Here is a 20,596-nt window from a genome sequence, read left to right on the forward strand (position 1 = left end):
TGGGACACCCTACGTTACTCACACTTTCTTGTATTTGCAACTCTACTTCCTCGGTCATTATAGGATCTTCCTACTGCTTGGAAATATTCCTAGAGCTCCTTTTTTTTAAAAAAACAAACAAATTTAAAACTACTCACTTTCTTCTCTAGATGTCATTCAATCACTTCTTTCATTCTGTTCTTGGCATCTGGTTCCTAACCTGTCCACAATTCTATGTAGGCACACTAACATTTAGTTCATTTACATTTGTTGCCCCTAGTGCCTCCCTCCCCTGCCTTAAAGTGTTTCTATATTTCCAGACATGGCATTTGATTATTCTTTCCATCTTATTCAGACTCTCAGCTTTCTTTTTCTTTTTCCCTTAGTAAAAGTCTTACTTCTATGGTTTTAATTTTTACCACGATTTGCGTATTGCATGTTAGATTCCCTGGACAGCTGATTTTGAGATTGAGATGTGTATCCTTTTAGTCATTTATTTGGGAAGGTCTTGAGATCAATACTTGCGAGCAGAAAGAAAGTTTGGACAGGGTAAGAAGTTGTGCTATGGTATAGACTGGACAAAGCCTTCAGCATTTTATAGAGCTCTGAAGAGAGGGCTGCTGCTTAGAATCGTGTCCACCATCCCTAACCCACCCTCCCAAACAAACAAACCTAGCAGCTGAATTCATTAATGGATTTGGAACGCCTCAGAGAAGATTTGACCTTGGGTGTGGCAGTTTTCCTTAGTGAAAGGAATCTGTGAAGGGGGGGTCCCTTTCTGCAGTCTCAAAACTGTCAATATTCTCAGAAGCTGGAAGAACAAATATTTCGTTCCTGAACTGCAAGGGATTTGGGAGCACGCTGCTGTGTCCACTCAAGTAAAAGACCTCATATCTACTTATTGAAAACTTACCTCTCCTCTGACTGTCCAGTTTGACATTTTCTACACATTACATACTATCTATGTTTGGATTTGCCACAGTTATCTTTGACATGATGCAAATTTAATGCTCAAACCCATGCCATCCTCTACTCTTAAATCTGATAATTACTATTAAGTCACTTTCACTCCTTGAATCTTTTGAATGAGTCAACTAAAATTTGCCCTCCTTTTTGAGTTCATGTTTCCAACTGACAACCCAGTTTTATAACATTTTGAGGGGGAAGTTGGGTGGAGTGAGAAGTTAGGTTTTTTTAAATTATAAAAGTAATAAAAACTTGCCAAAAAAAAGGAACTTGAAAAATACAGGAAAACGATATTGAAGCCAGAATGATTTATTCTGCTGCCATTTAGAGAAAATATTGTTCAAATTTTGTGGCATTTACTTTGAGTCTTTTCTCCAAGCAGTATTTATTTGATATCCTACCAATTAAATTATTCAAACTTTTTTTTTAAATATTACAATGTAAATAACTTTTATGTGAAAAAAGACTGCTATCTTTCTGCTGCCTCCTTCCCTCCAAAACACATACTATATTCATTTCCTCTTCTTTCTGATTTTTTTTTTTTAAAGCTAGTGGTATAGGCTCTCCCAGACTATCCTGTGATTAAGTATGCCTTATTAACCCTGTAAGGGGGTGTGCTATTTATGTTATATGGAATTTCCAGGAAATCTCTTAAAAATGGATAGAGAAATCACTTCTTCCTTTCACTTCCTGCTCATTGGAATACGGAAGTAGTAGCAGGTTCTCTAGGCAGACATCTTAGCCCTGAAATGGCACACTAAAAATAATGGAGGAAAAGGAAGGACCGAGATACCTGACGGGGATTATGGGACCACAATACGAGGTCTAAATTGCCTATTTTGCACTTCTATATGTGAAAAAAACATTTTTTAAAGTTTATTTGAGAGAGAGAGAGAAAGAGAGAGAGAGCATGAGCAAGGGAAGGGGCAGAGGGAGCAGCCAACTCCCCACTGAGCGGGGAGCCCGATGCGAGGCTCCATCCCAGGACCCTGGGATCATGACCTGAGCCGAAGGCAGACACTTAACTGACTAAGCCATCCAGGCGCCCCGTGCAGTTTCTATTTTGAAAGTTATCTGATCCATTATCTGTGCATACCTCTTGGTTGCTACTTTGGGGTTTTTAACATTTTGAGTGAAGTTTAATATGTTTTTTTTCCAAATAGTTGGTCTTGTTTATTATTTTTATTTTAAATTATTTTATATAGTTCAAAAAATAGAGATATCAAACATGTGAATCATTTTGTCATTTTTCCCTTTGGATTAGAAAACTTTCCTCCAAAAAGAGATTTATAAATATTTACATGAGTCTACTCTCAATTTTTAGTCCTGGTTTTAAAATATTTAACCCTTTAAATTTTCTGGAATTTCTTTTGGTCTAATACATAAAGAAAGCATCAAAATTGCACCCAAATAATTTTGAACTGCTTCAGCACCATTAATTTTAAATTCTCACCAGCCTCACACATCTGTAGTGTTTTAATTATAGATAAAGTTTTATGTACACAAGTGAAGAGAGATGACTTGCTGGTGATACATCTTGTCAGAGAGAATAACCAATGGAGTAGAAGAAGCATTTCTGATACCCACTTCCTCCTCCCTACCCCATGCCTCTCCCAGGAGATATGTTTCTTAAGTATGGCGCCCATTAGAGAAAGTAAGTTTCACTGTTGGAACATGAATGTTTAATAAATTGACCCTATTTGTTTCCAGGGTTAAAAAGAAAAGCCTTATCCTAGGATGTGGAACACCACATAGTCATGGTCTCCTGTACATACCAGAGACCAAAGTAAATTCTGACATATGGATAGACTTGGGGAATATTATGGGCTGCATTGTGGGCTATTGGGAGGCTATTTTTTTTTTAATTTCATGATGTTATGTTAATCACCATATATTACATCATTAGTTTTTGATGTAGTGTTCCATGATTCATTGTTTGCGTATAACACCCAGCGCTCCATTCAGTACATGCCCTCTTTAATACCCATCACCAGGCTAACCCATCCCCCCACCCCCTCCCCTCTAGAACCTTCAGTTTGTTTCTCAGAGTCCATAGTCTCTCATGGTTCGTCTTTGGGAGGCTATTTTTTAATTATTTCTATTTAATCTTTTAAATTGGTCTTTTAATTATTATTAGTTTTTATCCACCGACCTTCAATTGATCTTTCAAATTGATCAATAAATTGATTTTTTAGAATTCTTTGGTTGGGCCACCAGTTGATAAAACTAATTAATCTTAACTAACATCAAGAACTGAAAGAATGTTTGGTGGATGTTTGAAATAAAATTGTAAGCTTTAGACAGCTAAGTATGAGAGATTCCTTATAGCTTATAGTTGCCTCATTATGAACCCAAACTGCTGATAGAAAGCTTCCTTATGTTATATATCATTTAGAATTAAACTTTTACTAAATAAGTGCTGGAAAAATGAAAGTATGTTATATTGAAATTTATTTAGGTTATTTCCTTATGAAATATTACATGTAAAATGAATATTACTAAACTAGTATAATCTGGTTCCATACATTCAGGAAACATCAGTTTTTCATTCCTTTCCTTAGCAAAAAGCAGCTAGAAGTGCCAGGTGTAATCCAACATAACTGACTTTTACTATTAAAGGAGTTTAAACTTCAATAAAATGAAACTATTAAATACATTAAGAAATAAGATATGACTTGAATCTCATTTAAGGGTAGACAAATGCTTCAAGTTACATATTTAAGCTAGTTCATCTATTTCTTATCAGGGGCTGGGCTTGCCTATTCATTTCCTTTTGCAGCTACCAAAGAAGTCATAGCTAAACAATAAATTGTAGTTTAATGTCTCTTCATCACTATCTATCCTATCATTCTAAGCAAAGCACTATAAAAAATTGGAAATATTCCAGTGCGCATGAACATTGTGCAATCAGTTTGTGTTTTTTCACATAAGACAAACGTAATTGAGTACAATACCTCAGCTAAAGGAACTATTAAATTTCCCCCTTAATGCTGCTTTAATTTCAACATGTATCATTTGGTTATTTGTCACTCAAAGCTATGTAAGTATGGTCTAAAGCTTTCTGTTCCTGGATCTAAATTGTTTGCTGATTATAGGTAAAATAGGAGAGAAGAAATACCTATGGCAGGCCAGTGGACTGGAAGAACCACCTGATCCTGTCACTCATAGGGTTGCACTCCTGAGTAGGACGTGGCATATAAATAATGGATAGGCTATATCATATATAGGATAGTATCTACCAATAAGCTTGACAGTTCTCTAACACATGGCCTAACTGTCATCTTTAGGAGATCTTATATTATCAAAGAGCAACAGCAATACAAAAATAATAAACAAAAATGAGACTTTTAATCATCGTCTCCAAACAGTACCATTTTGAAGAACTGAGGTCAGAATAAAGAGTGGAATATTATTTCAATGAGAGAAGTCTCAGTACAATACAGATATATATTTGCCACCTACCACTAATTTTACGACTATCAATTTAAACTTTTTATGCACACTCAGTAAACAGTTTGAAAAGAAAGGTGAAAAAATTCAACATTTAATTTTTGGCACTATTTTTACTTTGTTCCTAGGTCTATTCATATTCATTCACCTTTATTCACTCTTGATCTAAGCAAAACACAGAGCTTTTCATATAGAAGCTTTTACATACATAAATGCAATGGCATTTAACGTGCTAACTGTATCATTTTTTTTTCCTGGAAGGAAATCTGTGCAAATATCAGTAGCATAAACCATTAAGTTAGCTTCTCTCTGAAATCTCAGCTACTCTAAGAATGTCAGCATGTACAATGGCACCAGAAAGACAAGTTGTTTGCTATCAAAGTATAACAGCAGCACCATCTAATTTCCTGTAACAAAGCAAGCCATTTACTCCCAATCAAATACCAAATCAAGTTACTATAAAATTTTCTGAGACATAAAAATCTAAAAGTTTGAACAAATTATTACATATCAACATAGAATTGTAACTGTTCTACCTAATTCATGTTTATAAAATGATTCTTGGCATATATCTAATGATAAGAAAATATGGCTAGAAAAGAGAAGAATTCACTACTTGAAAAAAATCAGTGTCAATATGAAGACATCATGTATTGTGATCATTGCATATTTTAAATTGGTTTTCTGTATTTTTACCTTATTAATTTTCAAGCTTTTTCTCTTCATTTCTTTCATTTGACAAAACATTTTGAGAATCTAGATCTAAGGTAACACATTTGGAACAGAGATATAAAGCCATGGTGTATTCAGTCTTGTTGCTGTGTAATGCATTACTCTGAACATAGTAGGTTAACAAACATTTATTACTTCATTTTTTGGGTCAAGAATCTGGGCACAGCTTATCTGAGTGCCTCTGTCTCAGGTCTCTCATATGGTTGCAGTCAAGCTGTGGGGCTGGGGTTGGGGTTTCTTCTGAAGGTCAGCTTCAAGGAGGATCCAACTCCAAGCTCACCACATGGTTGTTGCCAGGTCTTTGTCCCTGGCTTAGCGGGTCTCTCCATGGGGCTATCTCATGGCAAGGCAGTTGGATTCCCCCAGGGTGAGTGACCCAAGACAGAGTGAGAGTGTGTCCAAGACAAAAGCCATAGTCTTCTTATAACCTAATCTGTAAGTGACATCCCATTACTTCTGCCATATTCTGTTCATTAGAAACAAGTAAACAAATCCAGCCTACTGTAAGGGCAAGGGATTACACAAGTGCATGACGACTAAGAAGGAGGGGTCATTCAGAATCACTCATTTTAGAATCTGCCTTTAAGGAACTTACCCTATAGATATTTTCAACTTTGGATACCTTGGTACTTAACTTACTATGTTCATAGCATAATATTTATTTAATGAATCGATTAAAGAATGAGTAGATATCTTATACTGCAGTAATTTTTTATGGCAAACATCACATATTTCTTGGGAGACTGAGTTCCTGCAATATCAGATGCAGATTTCCTTGTAATAGTTCCATTTCCAAGGTCTTCCTGAGCTTTCAAAAATCGTACCATACTAGCTACGTAGGAAAGAAAAGAGCAGAGTGCCGAACAGAGAGTGCTGTAAAACAGTTTGTCCTTTTCCATCTGTGTCTGAGCGTCCCACTCCATTCTAGTCTGGTTGGATAATTTAAAGAAATAGTAGTTTGTTTTCATTCTCCTGATTTTCCCATCTCCCACTGAAGGCAATAATCACTTCTGTTTTAATTTATTATCTTGGCATGTCGGGGAGAATGGAAATTGTAAATGGAAGGAAGTTGGGTCGGTGTGTTGTGGGGAGGACATGCTGGGGATAATGTCTAATGCTGATTTCTTACCTGTAGAGAAAGTTGTGGACTTGTAGTATCATATGTACTGACTAAACTAACAAAGAAATGTGATGATATTTCTTACATATCTGAGCTGTGGTTTCATGTTCATACCCACTTATGGAGCCTTCAGCTGGACCTTACTTAGCTTTCCAAGGATGGGACTGCAACCCAAACAAGAGAGAATTCTAGGCATTGATTCTATAACATAAACTAGTTTGGAAAAAAGAGAAGTTTTGGCTCCAAGGATAATTTAAAAACATGAAGTTACCCTCTTCAGTTTTTTTTTAAAATAAAAAGTCCTTGTTTTTTTATAAAGGTTTATTTGTTTACTATATTAAGTAGTATTCTAAGTGTGTGACTTGAGGACGATATTTTCTCTGAAAATATGTCAGTTTCCTTCCTGTGGGAATGAATAGAGTATAATAGTTTTGAGCCTAACATGGGAATTAGAGTTAACAATAATGTGTTCTAAGATTTTTACTCAAATATCATACATATTTTCCCACATAATTACAGCAATTGTAATTTCTTATGGTTAGATGGTAATTCAACAATTTCAGGTGCTGGATTTACTTTAAATCTCCCCTGCTGCTGAACATGTTATGTTGTAGAATTTACTTTGAAAGTATCGGGGAATCTGGGTGGCTCGGTCAGTTAAGTATCTGCCTTTGGCTCAGGTCATGATCCTGGGGTCATGGGACTGAGCCCTGCAGGGAGCCCCGCATCCATGGGGCTTCTTGCTCAGCGGGAAGCCTGCTTCTCCCTTTCCTTCTGCCACTCCCCTTGCTTGTGCTTTCTCTCTGTCAAATAAATAAATAAACAAAGTCTTTTTTAAAAAAAGAAAGTATCCATCAACATATGAGGAAGGGTAAGTGTGAGTCTGTTTGCTTGTGAAGGGTAAGTGTGAATCTGTTCTCAAATTTTTGAGAACAATTCGAATATAACATGTTTTGGTAGAAGGTTTTTTTTCCTTAAATAATTTTTCTGTGATTGTGTGGATTTAATTTACCTGATCCAGTACTAGTATAAATTAAAGAATGGAGACGTTAAATCTCAAATAAAGCGAAAAGAAAATACTGTAAGTTTCTTCTTCATATCAAATCTACCTTTAGATGAAATTTGTCAGTGGGAGGTTGGGAGAAGAATTATTACAGGAAATCTAGGTACGGGTCAAAGATATATTTCAACCTAGACCTCCACAAGATATTCCAGAAAAAGCTATCTAAACTTAGTTAAATATAAAACAAATACTTTCCAAGGAAGAAGTGGGTTAGCTTTTATAAAATTTGTTCTGCCTGAGGATCTCTACAATAAGTTCTGTTTTGAAAGTATCTATAAATGTACTCAAAGGAGTGATGACTATGAGGAATTTTGTTGACTTTTTCTCAATCATATAATAATGTCAAAGGCTAATTCAAAAATACTAGGGGAAACACCAGCTAATGAAAATCAATCCAATTAAAGCTAATTATTAATACACAAGTTACAGTACAGTCAACCCTTGCTCACAAGGTAGCCCTCACAAAGCAGGCCTATATAGGTTTGTATTCCCAGCCCAGAGAAAATACAGGACATGTAGGAGGCATCAGATAAATATTTAGTGAAATCAGGGAGTAAAACTGACACCGCAGGCGATCCAAATTTTTTAAATCACAACTGCTATTTATGAGATCGTTCCAATTCCCTACAAATATAGGGTTCTGCATTTTAGAGGTTTTATCCCAATATAATTGTCTCCCGTGTAGAATCGGTATCATTATCCCCATTGCCCTATGTGCAATAAAAAAATCACTGAAAGCTTGCTCTATGTAACGTAACTCTTTAGAAGTGTATTAGGAGGCTAGGGGTTGGAACATAAAATTATGCCATTATAATATATACATAAATCAAACATGGATAAATTCAGAGTAAATAATGCTGAATAAGTGGCAGAACCAAATTACTTATTTAACCTTGCTCAAGAGCTTTCACTGTTTAGAAATTACTTCCCTTCTCTTAGATTTGATTAACCCAAATTAGAACTAAACTCCTTTAGAATTGTATGTTTACTTTGCAGCTGAAGAGCCGACAGGCCTGTAGACAGCGAGGCCTTGACAAAAGGTCAAGAGCTAAGCTTGGAGGTGCCTGCTCCAGACATTACGTCCACTAACCTGATAACGTCAGTAGGAAAGTGTGGTCCTTGTTGCTGTGTCTGAAATAAAAAATAAAATATGAATGCAAAAAAGCTATAAAAGAAAATTTCAATGCAAAGACATTTATAGTATCAGGATTTGAAACTCACTTTATTTTGAAATATTTGTTTTTCAAAACATTAGTCAAACGCACAAGTCCTAGCACTGAATTATTAATGTTATACTACAAAAAAGGATGCATAAAATGTCAATATTATTGGTGTGCACGGTGCTAATGAAGATGTTTCCATGGGTCGATCATTTCTTTAAACATTTGTGGAAAAAGCTAAGAAAACACTATATTCTCTTCAATATAAAATAGTGGCTACCCTGACTCTTTACATCATGTTTCACTGAATTATGTAAGGGGATGAACTCTCAGTTAATTTTGGGTGGCTTAGTGAAACAGATTTTTCTCAGCAAACATTTAATTAAAGCATGATTACAACCATTGCAACACTATTACAAAGATACTAAGGGAGTCTTATAAATATGTTTCTTGAATTGTTCCTTGAATCCTATAATAGGAATTCCTCTTAAAGATTTTTAAAAATTTTTTATTGTTATGTTAATCACCGTACATTACATCATTAGTTTTTGATGTAGTGTTCCATGATTCATTGTTTGTGTATAACACCCAGTGCTCCATGCAGAACGTCCTCTTAAAGATTTTTATCCCAGATGCAGATTACCTAATTTAAACTCCCCCTTAATGAGGCATCAATATGAAAACGTAGTCTTACATTGGGCTACATATTCTTTGTACCATGTTCACTGGTCTCCATGTTACAGACAGGAAAAACAATGGAAAAGAGAGAGAGTTTCTTCTACATCATTTTTTAAAACCCCTTCTTCAAAGAAAATAGCATAGACTCAGAGTCAGGTGTGTATTGTTGTCTCTGAACTGGAAGAAATATATATATTTTTAAGTATATGTAAAATTTCCTTTTCCTAAATCTTCAAATCTCTCAAGACCATACCGAAGTCTAACCCTGGGGCTACAAAAATAGGCCTGTCATAGATTTGGCAGTATTTGCCTAAAGCCTATAAACCTTAAAATCTGCCTACGGTTGCCTTTATGTGCATTCACCTTGCAAACATTCAGCAGTTCCCTATTGATGAAATATTGGATAGAGGGTAAGGAAGATTAACTTCATAATAATGACCTAGAGACTAACAGATTCAGGGAGAGGTGCTTTTTTTTCCCCATTTTTTTCATACACAAATATACACACATATTCTGTTTGCTAGACAGAAAAAATAGTCTTAAGTAATTATCAGGGTTTTTCTTCCCTTCATTGCATTTCTCAAATCTCAGAAACTGCAGGCTGATGAGGATGTTACTAAGCATGGATAGAGATGTTAAAAGGTCAGCGTGGACATTTGTTGAAAACTTGTTGCTACTCTGAAGCATAATTTCTAAATTCCGCTTTTCAATAAAGGATTATTCTGAATGTGCCTTAAAGATTAGCTAAACCTTCATCTTCAACCATTTATTACATGTACGAATGGGAAGGGAAATAATTTCAAAGAAGCTCAACTGGGAGGAGTAGGAAAAAGCTTCAGTGACTTTGCCATATGTGTAGCTTCACCTTAGATTCTCTTCTAGCCAGTCTTCATGTGAGTGAACTTCAGTGAAGGAAAATAAAACAATAAAAATTGTTTATGCTTAACGAAGGCAGTGAAACTCCAAAATGATCATTGGTTCCGCTAGGTGCCACTGAGTGATAATTCAGCTTCACGTGCTAGATCCAGCATCATTTTGTTCAAGTCCTCGCTTGGCCACTTACCCGCTCTGTGCCCTTGGTGACCTATTTTATTACTGTGTCTCGATTCCCCATAGAAATACTTAGAGTAGATTTCTTATGTTTCAGGCTACTTTGATCTCAGTGAAGTCACTTGATTCACAAGATCATGCTAAAGTGTAGATAGTATAAAAAAATATATAAAAAAAAATAAAGTGTAGATAGTAACATTATGCCAACTTTGCAGACCAGGGAACTCAAACTCTGAGGTTGCAGATATGTTGTGGGGGCCACTTACCTGTTCAGGAGACTAGTCCGGATTCCAACCCAAGCACCTAAGTCGGGACCAAGCATATGATCTTAACCTCTTCATTTACTGCTTCTCAAACTCTTAGCCTGGATCTCACATAAAATGAATGCCTCTTAATGCAGGCAACCGTTTTTTTTTTTTTTTTTTTTTTTGTATTTTATTCAATTATACAAGAAATACATTAGAAACATCATGGGCCCTCCTATATTTTGTTATAAGTTGAAGCAGTTTTACACAATAACAGAATGAAAAAGTACAATAAAAGATCTAAATATCAACAGAAAGTTACAGTTTTATCACTGAGTATATCCACTGTCTAAAATAAATAACAGAGTGGTGATAATAAAATCATGGTTGGGAGCCACTATGCCATGACTTTTAAGGAATATTCATGTATAAATCCTGAGACTTGAAAGAGGAAACACTGTCTGGTGGAAAGAAGATGGGCTCTGGTATCAAACTGATTTAGGCTCCAATCTTAATCTACTAGTTGTGGACCCGGGAAAATTACATAACCTACGTGAGACTGGGTTTCTTCACCTCTAAAACTGAATTAATATTTAACTTTTAGGTAAAATTGATTGAATTAAATGAACTAATACCTAGTATAGAGTGTAAAGAGCATAGAATTGATCCTAGATATGTCTTCACATCACAAAAATGAACACACTTAGAATGCCATACACTTCAATAAACACAGAATGCGTATCATGATCTGTGTTACCATACTTAATTTGTAATAGACAAATGAAAAGCAAAAAAAGAAGAAACTGTCATGTGGAAGCCCTGCATTTCTTTCTTTTCTTAAATCCTTTCTAGAGCTTCTCTTGTTTTCTTTTCCCTTCCATCAGTTTCCATCTTGCCAACTCCCTCATCTTCTGTGTAATTACAGTTGGAACACTGCAGAGACTGGACTAGGTAGCTGGGGAGTTGATCTGATTGCAGCTCACACTGGCTGACCCAGCACTTCCCTCACTGATGCCCCACATGGCAACGAAGGGCCTGGCGCAAGCCCAGAGCTTCCTGACTGGCTTCCGGGAAAGACAGAGATTTTAAATAATACCCAGTTAGAAAGACAGTTTAATGGAAAAAACAATTCTAGTTAGTCTGCCCTCCGTTCTGCTGCACCAGAGACAGCGTCTTTCTTTCTTTCCTTTTTTGCCTACTGGTCTTTGACCAAATAAGAATTTTCAGGTGTTAAAGGAGCTATACAATGCCATGGATATATTTCAATCAAGGATGCTGATGGTGAAAATGAAATCAATTAAATGTTTTATCTATAGCATTCAGAATCCAAAATAAAGGTGATGAGGGAAACAAAGGCAAGAGAAATGTAGCTTAAATTAAATCTCCTTACAGCTTGCAGCCCACTGATAGATACTTGAAAATGCAGAGTGTGACCTTCCTCAAGGAACTCGTGGCCTCCTTAGTGCCTTAATGTTTATGTTTTATGAAAGACTAAAAGTAACCTTATCTTAACAGCAGCTAACCTCTCAAGGTCCTGAAAGCCTTGCTTCCAAATTCCTTAAGAGACTTGCACTATCCCTAACCCCTACTAATTAAAAAGTATATAATCAGTTACTCCTCGTAATCCCAGTGAAGCTCCTTCTGCCCACAGGTCCTGTCCCCGTCCTATAATAAAATCACCTTTTTGTACCAAAAAAAGTCTCAAGAGTTCTTTCTTAGCCTTTTGCTCAGGAACACAAAAACTTCCAAATTTCATCAAAGGCACTGCTAGTTTGTATCAAATACTAAATGCACAAAAAATTGGACAATTATCATGATTTTTTTATTGCTCCATGTTTACCATTCATCCAAAAGTAAAAGTCCCCCAAAGTACTATTCCATGGTTGCAAAACTGAAATATTTCTGGAAAGAAGCAGGCTACAAGGAAATATTATATCCAATTCAGATATTCAGTGAAAACAGCATTCAGCTGTAAAAGAGCAAGCTCTAATGAAAAGGATGCTAGGATGACTGTTGGTGGTTAGTCAGACATTTGTGTACTTCCTGCTGGAGCAAAGTACATTTGTGGGGAGCTACAAAAGAAAAAAAAAGAATGTTGTTTGTTATCATTATTTATAGCAGCTATGAAAAAGGGGGAGAGTTAGCAGACAGAAAGACACTTACAGATACATTCCACATTTTTATGTGGGAGGAAAAGAGGATACATCACTCTCCCTGCCCCCATCCTTACCTTACACTCTATCATCCAACCTTTCCCCTTTCTCCCACCATGCTGAGAAACACTTCAGGGATGGTGTATAGATAGGTCTGGTGCTTTTTCTTTCCTCCCAACACATAGCACCAAAAAGGGTGTGAGCAGGCAGCCGCATCCTGTTAAGTTGCTTTTCTGTCACTCATAGAATGGTCCTCAACTCTCTGAGTTGAGGCTTAGACCTGATACTTGTAAAACCTGTACAAGACAGCCCATCTGTCAGTCACCCCATGGGCTCCTGCCACAATGTATCCATTCAGTTCTCTTCAGCCAGCAATAGGAAATGGGTAGAAGGCTGGATCTTTCTGTCTACTTTGCTATCATCATTATGAAGAACCTGGAGTAATTCCGCACATGAACATAAATCTTTATTTTATCAAAAGTAAATACCATGTTTTTAGCCAAAAATAGACTTGCAAGACATCCTTACAAAAGAACTCTGTTGAAATTACTTTATTATAATTATGGGAAAATCTAACATAGCTCATGCCAGGTACACATTATCTCATGAAAAGAAAATATATAATTTAAACATTATTTTGGGAATGTTAAAACAACAAAGGAGAAAAAATATTGGTAATAATACCATTTGGAATGGGTGGGTATTGTTTAATCTCAATATCTTTTGTTAGGCTAAAGTATGTTTAATTACTTATTAAAATGACAAGCTATACTGATTATATAAGTCTCTAGGTACATGTGCATCACAAAATTATATCTTATAAAGCTTTTCAAGCAGAAGATCATCCTTCAGTTTAATTCATGAATAATTAGCTGGGACTCAAGAGAAAAAAAAAATAAAAGGCCTTTCACATTCCTAAAAAAAAAAACCCAAAAACCCAACAGTTTCTTTTTCTTAAAATAAGTAGAGCAGCATATAAGTTTTGTTTACTCTTACAAGTTAAGTGAGACCTGAAGTGCATGCACAAATGAGTGGACTTTTTAAGTTATATAAATCAGTTTGAGTACATTGCTCAAGTGTTATATATTGTTATTACAAATTTCATTGCACTCGTTTCCTCCACAGCTTTCAGGAAAATTGACAAAAATTGTATATAAGTGTAAAATGTGATATTTTTATATATTTATACATTGTGAAATGATTACCACAATCAAGCTATTAACATAACCATCACCTCACATAGTTGCCATTTTTTTGTGTGTGGTTATAACACTTAAGATTTGCTCTCTCCGTACGTTTCAATTATACAATAGTGTATTATTAGCTATAGTCACTGTGCTGTACATTAGATCTCTATTCATCTCGCATAATTGATACTTTGTACCTTTTGACCAATGCCTTTCCATCCATCCCACTCCCTAGCCCCTAGTAACCACCATTCTACCCTCTGTTTTATGTGTTTGAATTTTTGAGATTCCACATATAAGCGAGATCATGCAGTTTTTGAATTTCTGTGCCATGCTTATTTCACTTAGAATAATATCCTTAGGTTTCATCCATACTGTTACGAGTGGTAGGCTTTCCTTTTTTTTTTTCACCTAACATCTTTATTTATTTTTTTTTTAGATTTTATTTAAATTCAGATTGGTTAACATATAGTGTATTATTAATTTCAGGGGTAGAATTTAGTGATTCATCACTTGCATATAACACCCAGTGCTCATCAGAAGTGCCCTTCTTAATGCCCATCACCCATTTACCCCATCCCTTCACCCACCTCCCCTCCAGCAACTTTCAGTTTGTTCCCTAGAGTATGTTTTGCCTCTTTCTCTGTTTCTATCTTTTTTTATTTTTCTTTCTCTTCTCCTACGTTCATCTGAGGATTTCCTTCTTGTTAAAAGCTGAATAATATTCATTGTATATTTACACCACATTTTCTCTATCCATTCATCCAACAACGGACAAGTATTGTTTCCATACCTTGGCTATTTGAATCATACTGCAGTAAACATGGGAGTACATAACTGTTTTGGAAGAATTTACAGGTGAAGTCATCTGGTCTGGGGATTTTCTTGATGGGGAGGATTTTGATTGCTGATTCAATCTCATTATTCATGTTTGGTCTGTTCAGATTTTCTATTCCTTCTTAACTCAGTCTTGGAAGGTTGTATGTTTCTAGGAACTTATCCATTTCCTTTAGGTTAGCCAGTTTGTTTGCATCCAGTTGTTGATAGTAGCCTCTCACGATCCTTTGTATTCCTGTGCTACCAGCTGTGTTGTATCTTCTTTCATTTTTATTTTATTTATTGGAATTCTTTCTTTTTCTCTTATCTTTTTGCAGATTATCAGTTATGAAAATATATAAATGACAAAAGGAAATGTGGGAATTATGAAATTTCTTAGCTTTATTATAGACTTCTATACTTTTATGTGTAGGAACAGAAAGGATAGATCTAAAATGGACATGACCCTGACCATACTGTAGAACAGATTGTCAAGCTTGTCAGACAGGGGCTATGGTGCTTTAATTAGCTAATTTATGGAAAGATGATACATTTGTGTCATTACAAAGAGTATCATTTGGACAGAGTGTTCAGTGTACTGAACATTTTCACATATGATATGTCACTTGGTTCTCACAATAAGCTTAAGAATTCAGTGTTGTCGACATTTCACAAATGAAGAAACTTAGGTTCAGAGAATTTTTGCAAATTAACAACCACCATATATCTAGTAAGTTTCAAAGTTAGTATTTAAACCTGAATTTCACCTCTTTATTCCCTAGAACTCAAAAAGTTAGCAATGAATTTCTGGCCACTACAGCTGCACATCATTGAATACCAAAGTTAATGTTCTTTTCTGAATAAGTATAAAAAAGTAGTTTTTTCTTTCTCCCATCCCTACCATTGCATTTTAATTTTTTCAGAAGATGAGGACTGGATAAAGAGAAGATGAGAGACTTCTTAAATAGACAAGGGCATTTCTTCAGTTATAATTTTTCAAGTAACTGACTTCCATGGAATTTCATATCTCAGTGTCTTTCACTAACCTAAAGGAAAATTGTAGCCTTAATATGTACATTTTTGTCATAGCCAAAATTAGTAAACTGATTAAGTCTAAACAACACTAAAAATATCAAGGAATGAGAAGAGAATTCAAGTTTCAAAAACCTAATCTGATACTCTATAAAATTTTACTTCCAGAGTTTATAAAAACAGGCTGTTTAAAAAAAAAAATACATGAATGCTTTTATGGAAGATTTTGTCTTGTTTTTTTCTGGCATGCATTTATTCCCCAAAGTAATCTCTTTGTATGTTTCTCTTCTTCACAAATATGTGACAATCTTTCTACTCAAAGAGTAGAAAAAAAAATATTATATGCTCTTATTCAAAATAAATATAAAAAATAAAAAATGAAGTATGATTACAAATCATAAAAATAAGGATTGTTTATATTATTCCAACTGAGCAGAATGAACCATTTATTAAATGTCTGTTTTATTTATTATTTCTTTATTCCAAAGGGAAGATGTCAACATAAGTCATCACCAACCATAAATTGTTTCTAACAAAACACATCTATTTTTTTTTAAACCTATGGATAACAGAATTGACTCAAGGCAGGTCGGGAAAAAGTTACCTCTTCCTAATATGTACACAAACATTTTTTTTTTTATGGAAAGAGGAAATTCCACAAGTTTGGATCTAAATACTGTCTTCCAAATTGATCTCAACAATTAAAGCTATTTTTTACCACTTAACATGCAAGATAGCACAAATAATTATTGTGGCTATCTGCGTACCTCTAAAGAGAAATAAAGGATTTAGCAAATTCATATAGAATATTATCTAAGTATCTCAATTTCTAAAAATCTACTCTTGTGTAACATCAACAAGATGTCAGATAGGCGTTTTCAGCCCTCACCACCTCCTTCCCCAAAGAAACACTAATTTTTGCAACTACTCATAGATGAGAAAGAGTACCTTTGTGGGAGCCCAGCACATATTTGGAGCAAAAAATCCAAGAACAGACATATTGAAGAGGGTAGGACGAACAGTTTACCAGTGTCATCCCTTCCCTAAGGTGGTACATTTTAGTACCAAGAGAGGTGCCCTTGACCGGTGATTTCTCTCAAAGGAGAAAATGAACATGTAGTGAACACCCAGTTTTCCCATCCATGTGGGATGCTGCCCAAAAGGCCCAATTCTTTTTTGCCCCACCCAGAACAGCATGGCTAGTTGGGGAAGCTTAGAGCAGGGAAAAGTGGTGGAGACACACAGCAACCAGGGTGCAGGGAACTGAACAAAAGTTCCCAGTTTCACTAACCGCCTCATGGATTCCATCAAGAGACCCAGTCATGAAACTTGTAACACACACAACCTACAGACTCCTAGCCCTCATATGCCACCATCCTTCCATATACCCCTACCCTCCAATAGTGAGTCCCATAGCTAGTACCCAGTCCACCCCACAGAAGATGTGATCAAGCGTCTATAGATACTGCACAGTCCTGCACAGCCAATGGATCAGAGAATAAACCAAAAGGGAAATCAGAAAGTATCATGAGGCAAACAAGAATGGGAAATACAACATATCATATCTCTTTTTTTAAAGATTTTTATTTATTTATTTGAGAGAGAGAGAGAGAGAGCAGGAGCAGCGGGGAGGGAGAAACAGACTCTCCGCTGAGCAGGGAGCCCAATGGGGTGCTTGATCCCAAGATCCTGGGATTATGACCTGAGCCAAAGGCAGCCGCTTAACCGACTGAGCCTCCAGATGCCCCCAACATATCAAATCTTATAGGATATAGCAAAAGCAGTTCTAAGAAGGAAGTTTATAGTGAAAAATGCCCATGTTAAGAAAAAAGAAAGATCTGAAATATATAACCCAACTTCACATCTTAAGGAACTAGAAAAAGAAAAACAAATTAAACACAAAGTTAGCAGGAGGAAAGAAAGAAGTATTAAAGGAGAAATAAATGAAATATTTAAAAAAAAATAGAAACAATCAATGAAGCTTAGAATTTTTTTTTTGAAAAGATAAATAAAATTGACAAACCTTTAGCTGAACTAACCCAGAGAAAAGGAGAGAAGATTCCAATAAATGAAATCAGAAATGAATGAGGAAATATCACAACTGGTACCACAGAAATACAAAGGATCATGAGAGACTATTATCAACAATTGGATGCCAACAAATTGGATAACCCAAAAGAAATGGGTAAGTTCATAGAAACATACAACCTTCCAAGACTGAATTATGAAGAAATACAAAATCTGAACAGACCAAACATGAGTAATGAGATTGAATCAGTAATCATAATCTTCCCAACCAAAGCAAGCTCAATATCAGATGACTTCATGGATGACTTTTACCAAACATTTAAAGAAGAATTAGTGCCAATCTTTCTTAAAGTCTTCAAAAAAAAAAAAAAGAAAGAAAGAAAAAAGAAAAAAAGAAAAGAAAAGTAGGGCTGCGCAGGCTTCCCATCCCTCACACCAGCAGCTCACTCCGCATTTTACCATGCCTTTCGCCCGAGACCCCTTCCAGCACCCTACGCTGGATAATGATGATACCTTCCTGGGAAAACTCCGGGCTTCTAAGAAACTGCCATATAAGAACCCAGCTCACCTTGCTTAGCAACAGGAACCCTGGAGTCAGCTCAGCTCAACTCCCACAATCACTTCCATGAGGCGGGATGTTTATTTTTTTGATCCTGAGATACCAAAGGATGACCTGGATTTCTACTTAGCATCCTTGTACAACCACCACACAGGGACATTAAAGAACAAAAGTGAGATACTCTTACACCAGGAGACCACCCAGCATACCCATGGAATCATCAAGACCCAATTCCCTGGAGAACTTTTATCCCCTCCTCTGCCACCTCCCATCACTTCCCAAGCTAATATCAGACACTGGATCAACCCTAAGAAGGAGTCTATCCACAGCGTCCAGGGACCCATAGTGTCCCCTCACACTGCAGCCACCAATGGAGGCTACTCCCGAAAGAATGATGGTGGCTTCTTCTCTACCTAATGTTGACAGGTCCCTGAACTAAATTAATCATAGTGGAACATCCTGCTGCCCACCTCCATTAAATAGAATTGTGCTGGGGGAAAAAAAAAAATAGAGAATACTTCCAAACTTGTTTTATGAAACATTACCCTCATACCAAAGCCAGATAGGACACTACAAGTAAAGAAAATTATAGGCCAATATCCCTGATGAACATAGATTTAAAAACCCTCAACAGAATACTAGCAAATTGAATTCAGCAATACATGCACCAGAATGTGGATCCTGCACCAATGTCATGGGGAATTTATTCCTGTGATACAAGAATGACTTGACACACACAAATAAATGTGATGTACCACATTAACAGAATGAAATACAAGAAATCGTATGGTTATCTTACTAGATGCAGGAAAAATATTTAACAACATTTTAAAATGTCCATATTACCCAAATTGATCTACAGATTGAATGTAATACCTATCAAAATTACAGTGGCATTTTTAAAGTAATAAAAAAACTATTTTAAAATTCATATGAAACCACAAAAGACCCCAAATAGGCAATGCAGTTTTGAGTGGGAAGATCAAAACTAGAGGTATCATTTTGATTGATTTTAAACTTGATTTTAAGCTATCAAAGCTGTAGTAATCAAAACAGTATGCTACTGGTATAAAAAACAGACACAAAGACCGACCAATGGAGCCAAACAAAGAGCTTAGAAATAAATCTACAGGGGCGCCTGGGTGGCTCAGATGGTTAAGCGTCTGCCTTCGGCTCAGTGCATGATCCCAGGGTCCTGGGAACGAGCCCCGCATCAGGCTCCTTGCTCAGTGGGAAGCCTGCTTCTCCCTCTCCTTCTACTGCTCCCCCTGCTTGTGCTCTCTCGCTCTCTCTGTCAAATAAATAAATAAAATCTTAAAAAAAAAAAAAAGAAAGAAATCTACACATAAACGGTCAATTAACCTCTGACAAGCGCACTAAGAAAACACGATGGGGAAAGGATAATCTCAATAAACGGTGTTGGGAAAACTGGATATCCGTATACAAATGAATAAAAGTGGACTCACAGGACACCATACACAAAAATTAACTCAAAATGAAAGCCATTAAGCTCCTATAAGAAAATAAAGGGAAATATTTTGGACATGACACCTGAATACAGGTAACAAAAGCCAAAATAAGCAATAAGGACTACATGAAATTAAAAGGCTTCTGTACAGCAAAGGAGGCAATCAAAAAATAAAAGCCAACCTACAGAATGGGAGAAAATATTTCCAAACCATACCTGATAAGCAGTTAATGTTTAAAACATATAATGATGGGGCTCCTGGGTGGCTCACTTGGTTAAGGGTCTGACTCTTGATTTCAGCTCAGGTCATGATCTCAGGGTCCTGAGATGGAGCCCCGCATTGGGCTCTGCGTTCAGCGCAGAGTCTGCTTGTTGCTTTCCATCCCCTGCTTGCATTCTCTCTCTCTCAAATAAATAAATAAATAAATAAATAAATAAATAAATAAAATCTTCAAAATGTATAATGAACTCCTGTAACTCAATAGCAAAACAAAACAAAAACCAAAAAACTTAAAAATAGGCAAAGGACTTAGGTAGATATTTTTCCAAAGAAGACATAAAAATGAACAACAGGTATATCGGGTGGTCAAAAAGGTCAAAACTTCCAGTTATAGGATAAATAAGTTCTGGAGATGTAATGTATAGTACGATGACTAAAGCTCATACTATATAGAGTATATTTGAAAGTTACTAAGAGAGTCGATCTTAAAAGTTCTCATCACAAGAAGAAAAATTGTAACTATGTGAGGTGATGGATGTTAACTGAATTTTTGTGGTAATCATTTTGCAATATAAACATATATCACATTATTATGTTGTACACCTTACATTAATACAATGTTAATGTCAATTATATATCAGTAAAGCTGGAAAAATAATGTAAAATAAAAATGTAAGATTGAGACACAGA

General features: G+C 35.8%; 1 protein-coding gene across 1 annotated transcript; it reads left to right on the forward strand.

Moving 5' to 3' along the window:
- Positions 1-18,119: 18,119 nt before the first annotated feature.
- Positions 18,120-18,635, forward strand: LOC116635536 (protein C1orf194-like). Its single transcript, XM_032409654.1, has 2 exons — positions 18,120-18,198; positions 18,316-18,635. The coding sequence occupies exons 1-2, from the start codon at positions 18,120-18,122 to the stop codon at positions 18,633-18,635; spliced, it is 399 nt and encodes a 132-aa protein (XP_032265545.1).
- Positions 18,636-20,596: the final 1,961 nt, after the last annotated feature.

This window comes from Phoca vitulina, unplaced genomic scaffold (genome assembly GCF_004348235.1).
Source record: "Phoca vitulina isolate PV1807 unplaced genomic scaffold, GSC_HSeal_1.0 scaffold11, whole genome shotgun sequence".
In the NCBI taxonomy this organism is placed as follows: Eukaryota; Metazoa; Chordata; class Mammalia; order Carnivora; family Phocidae; genus Phoca; species Phoca vitulina.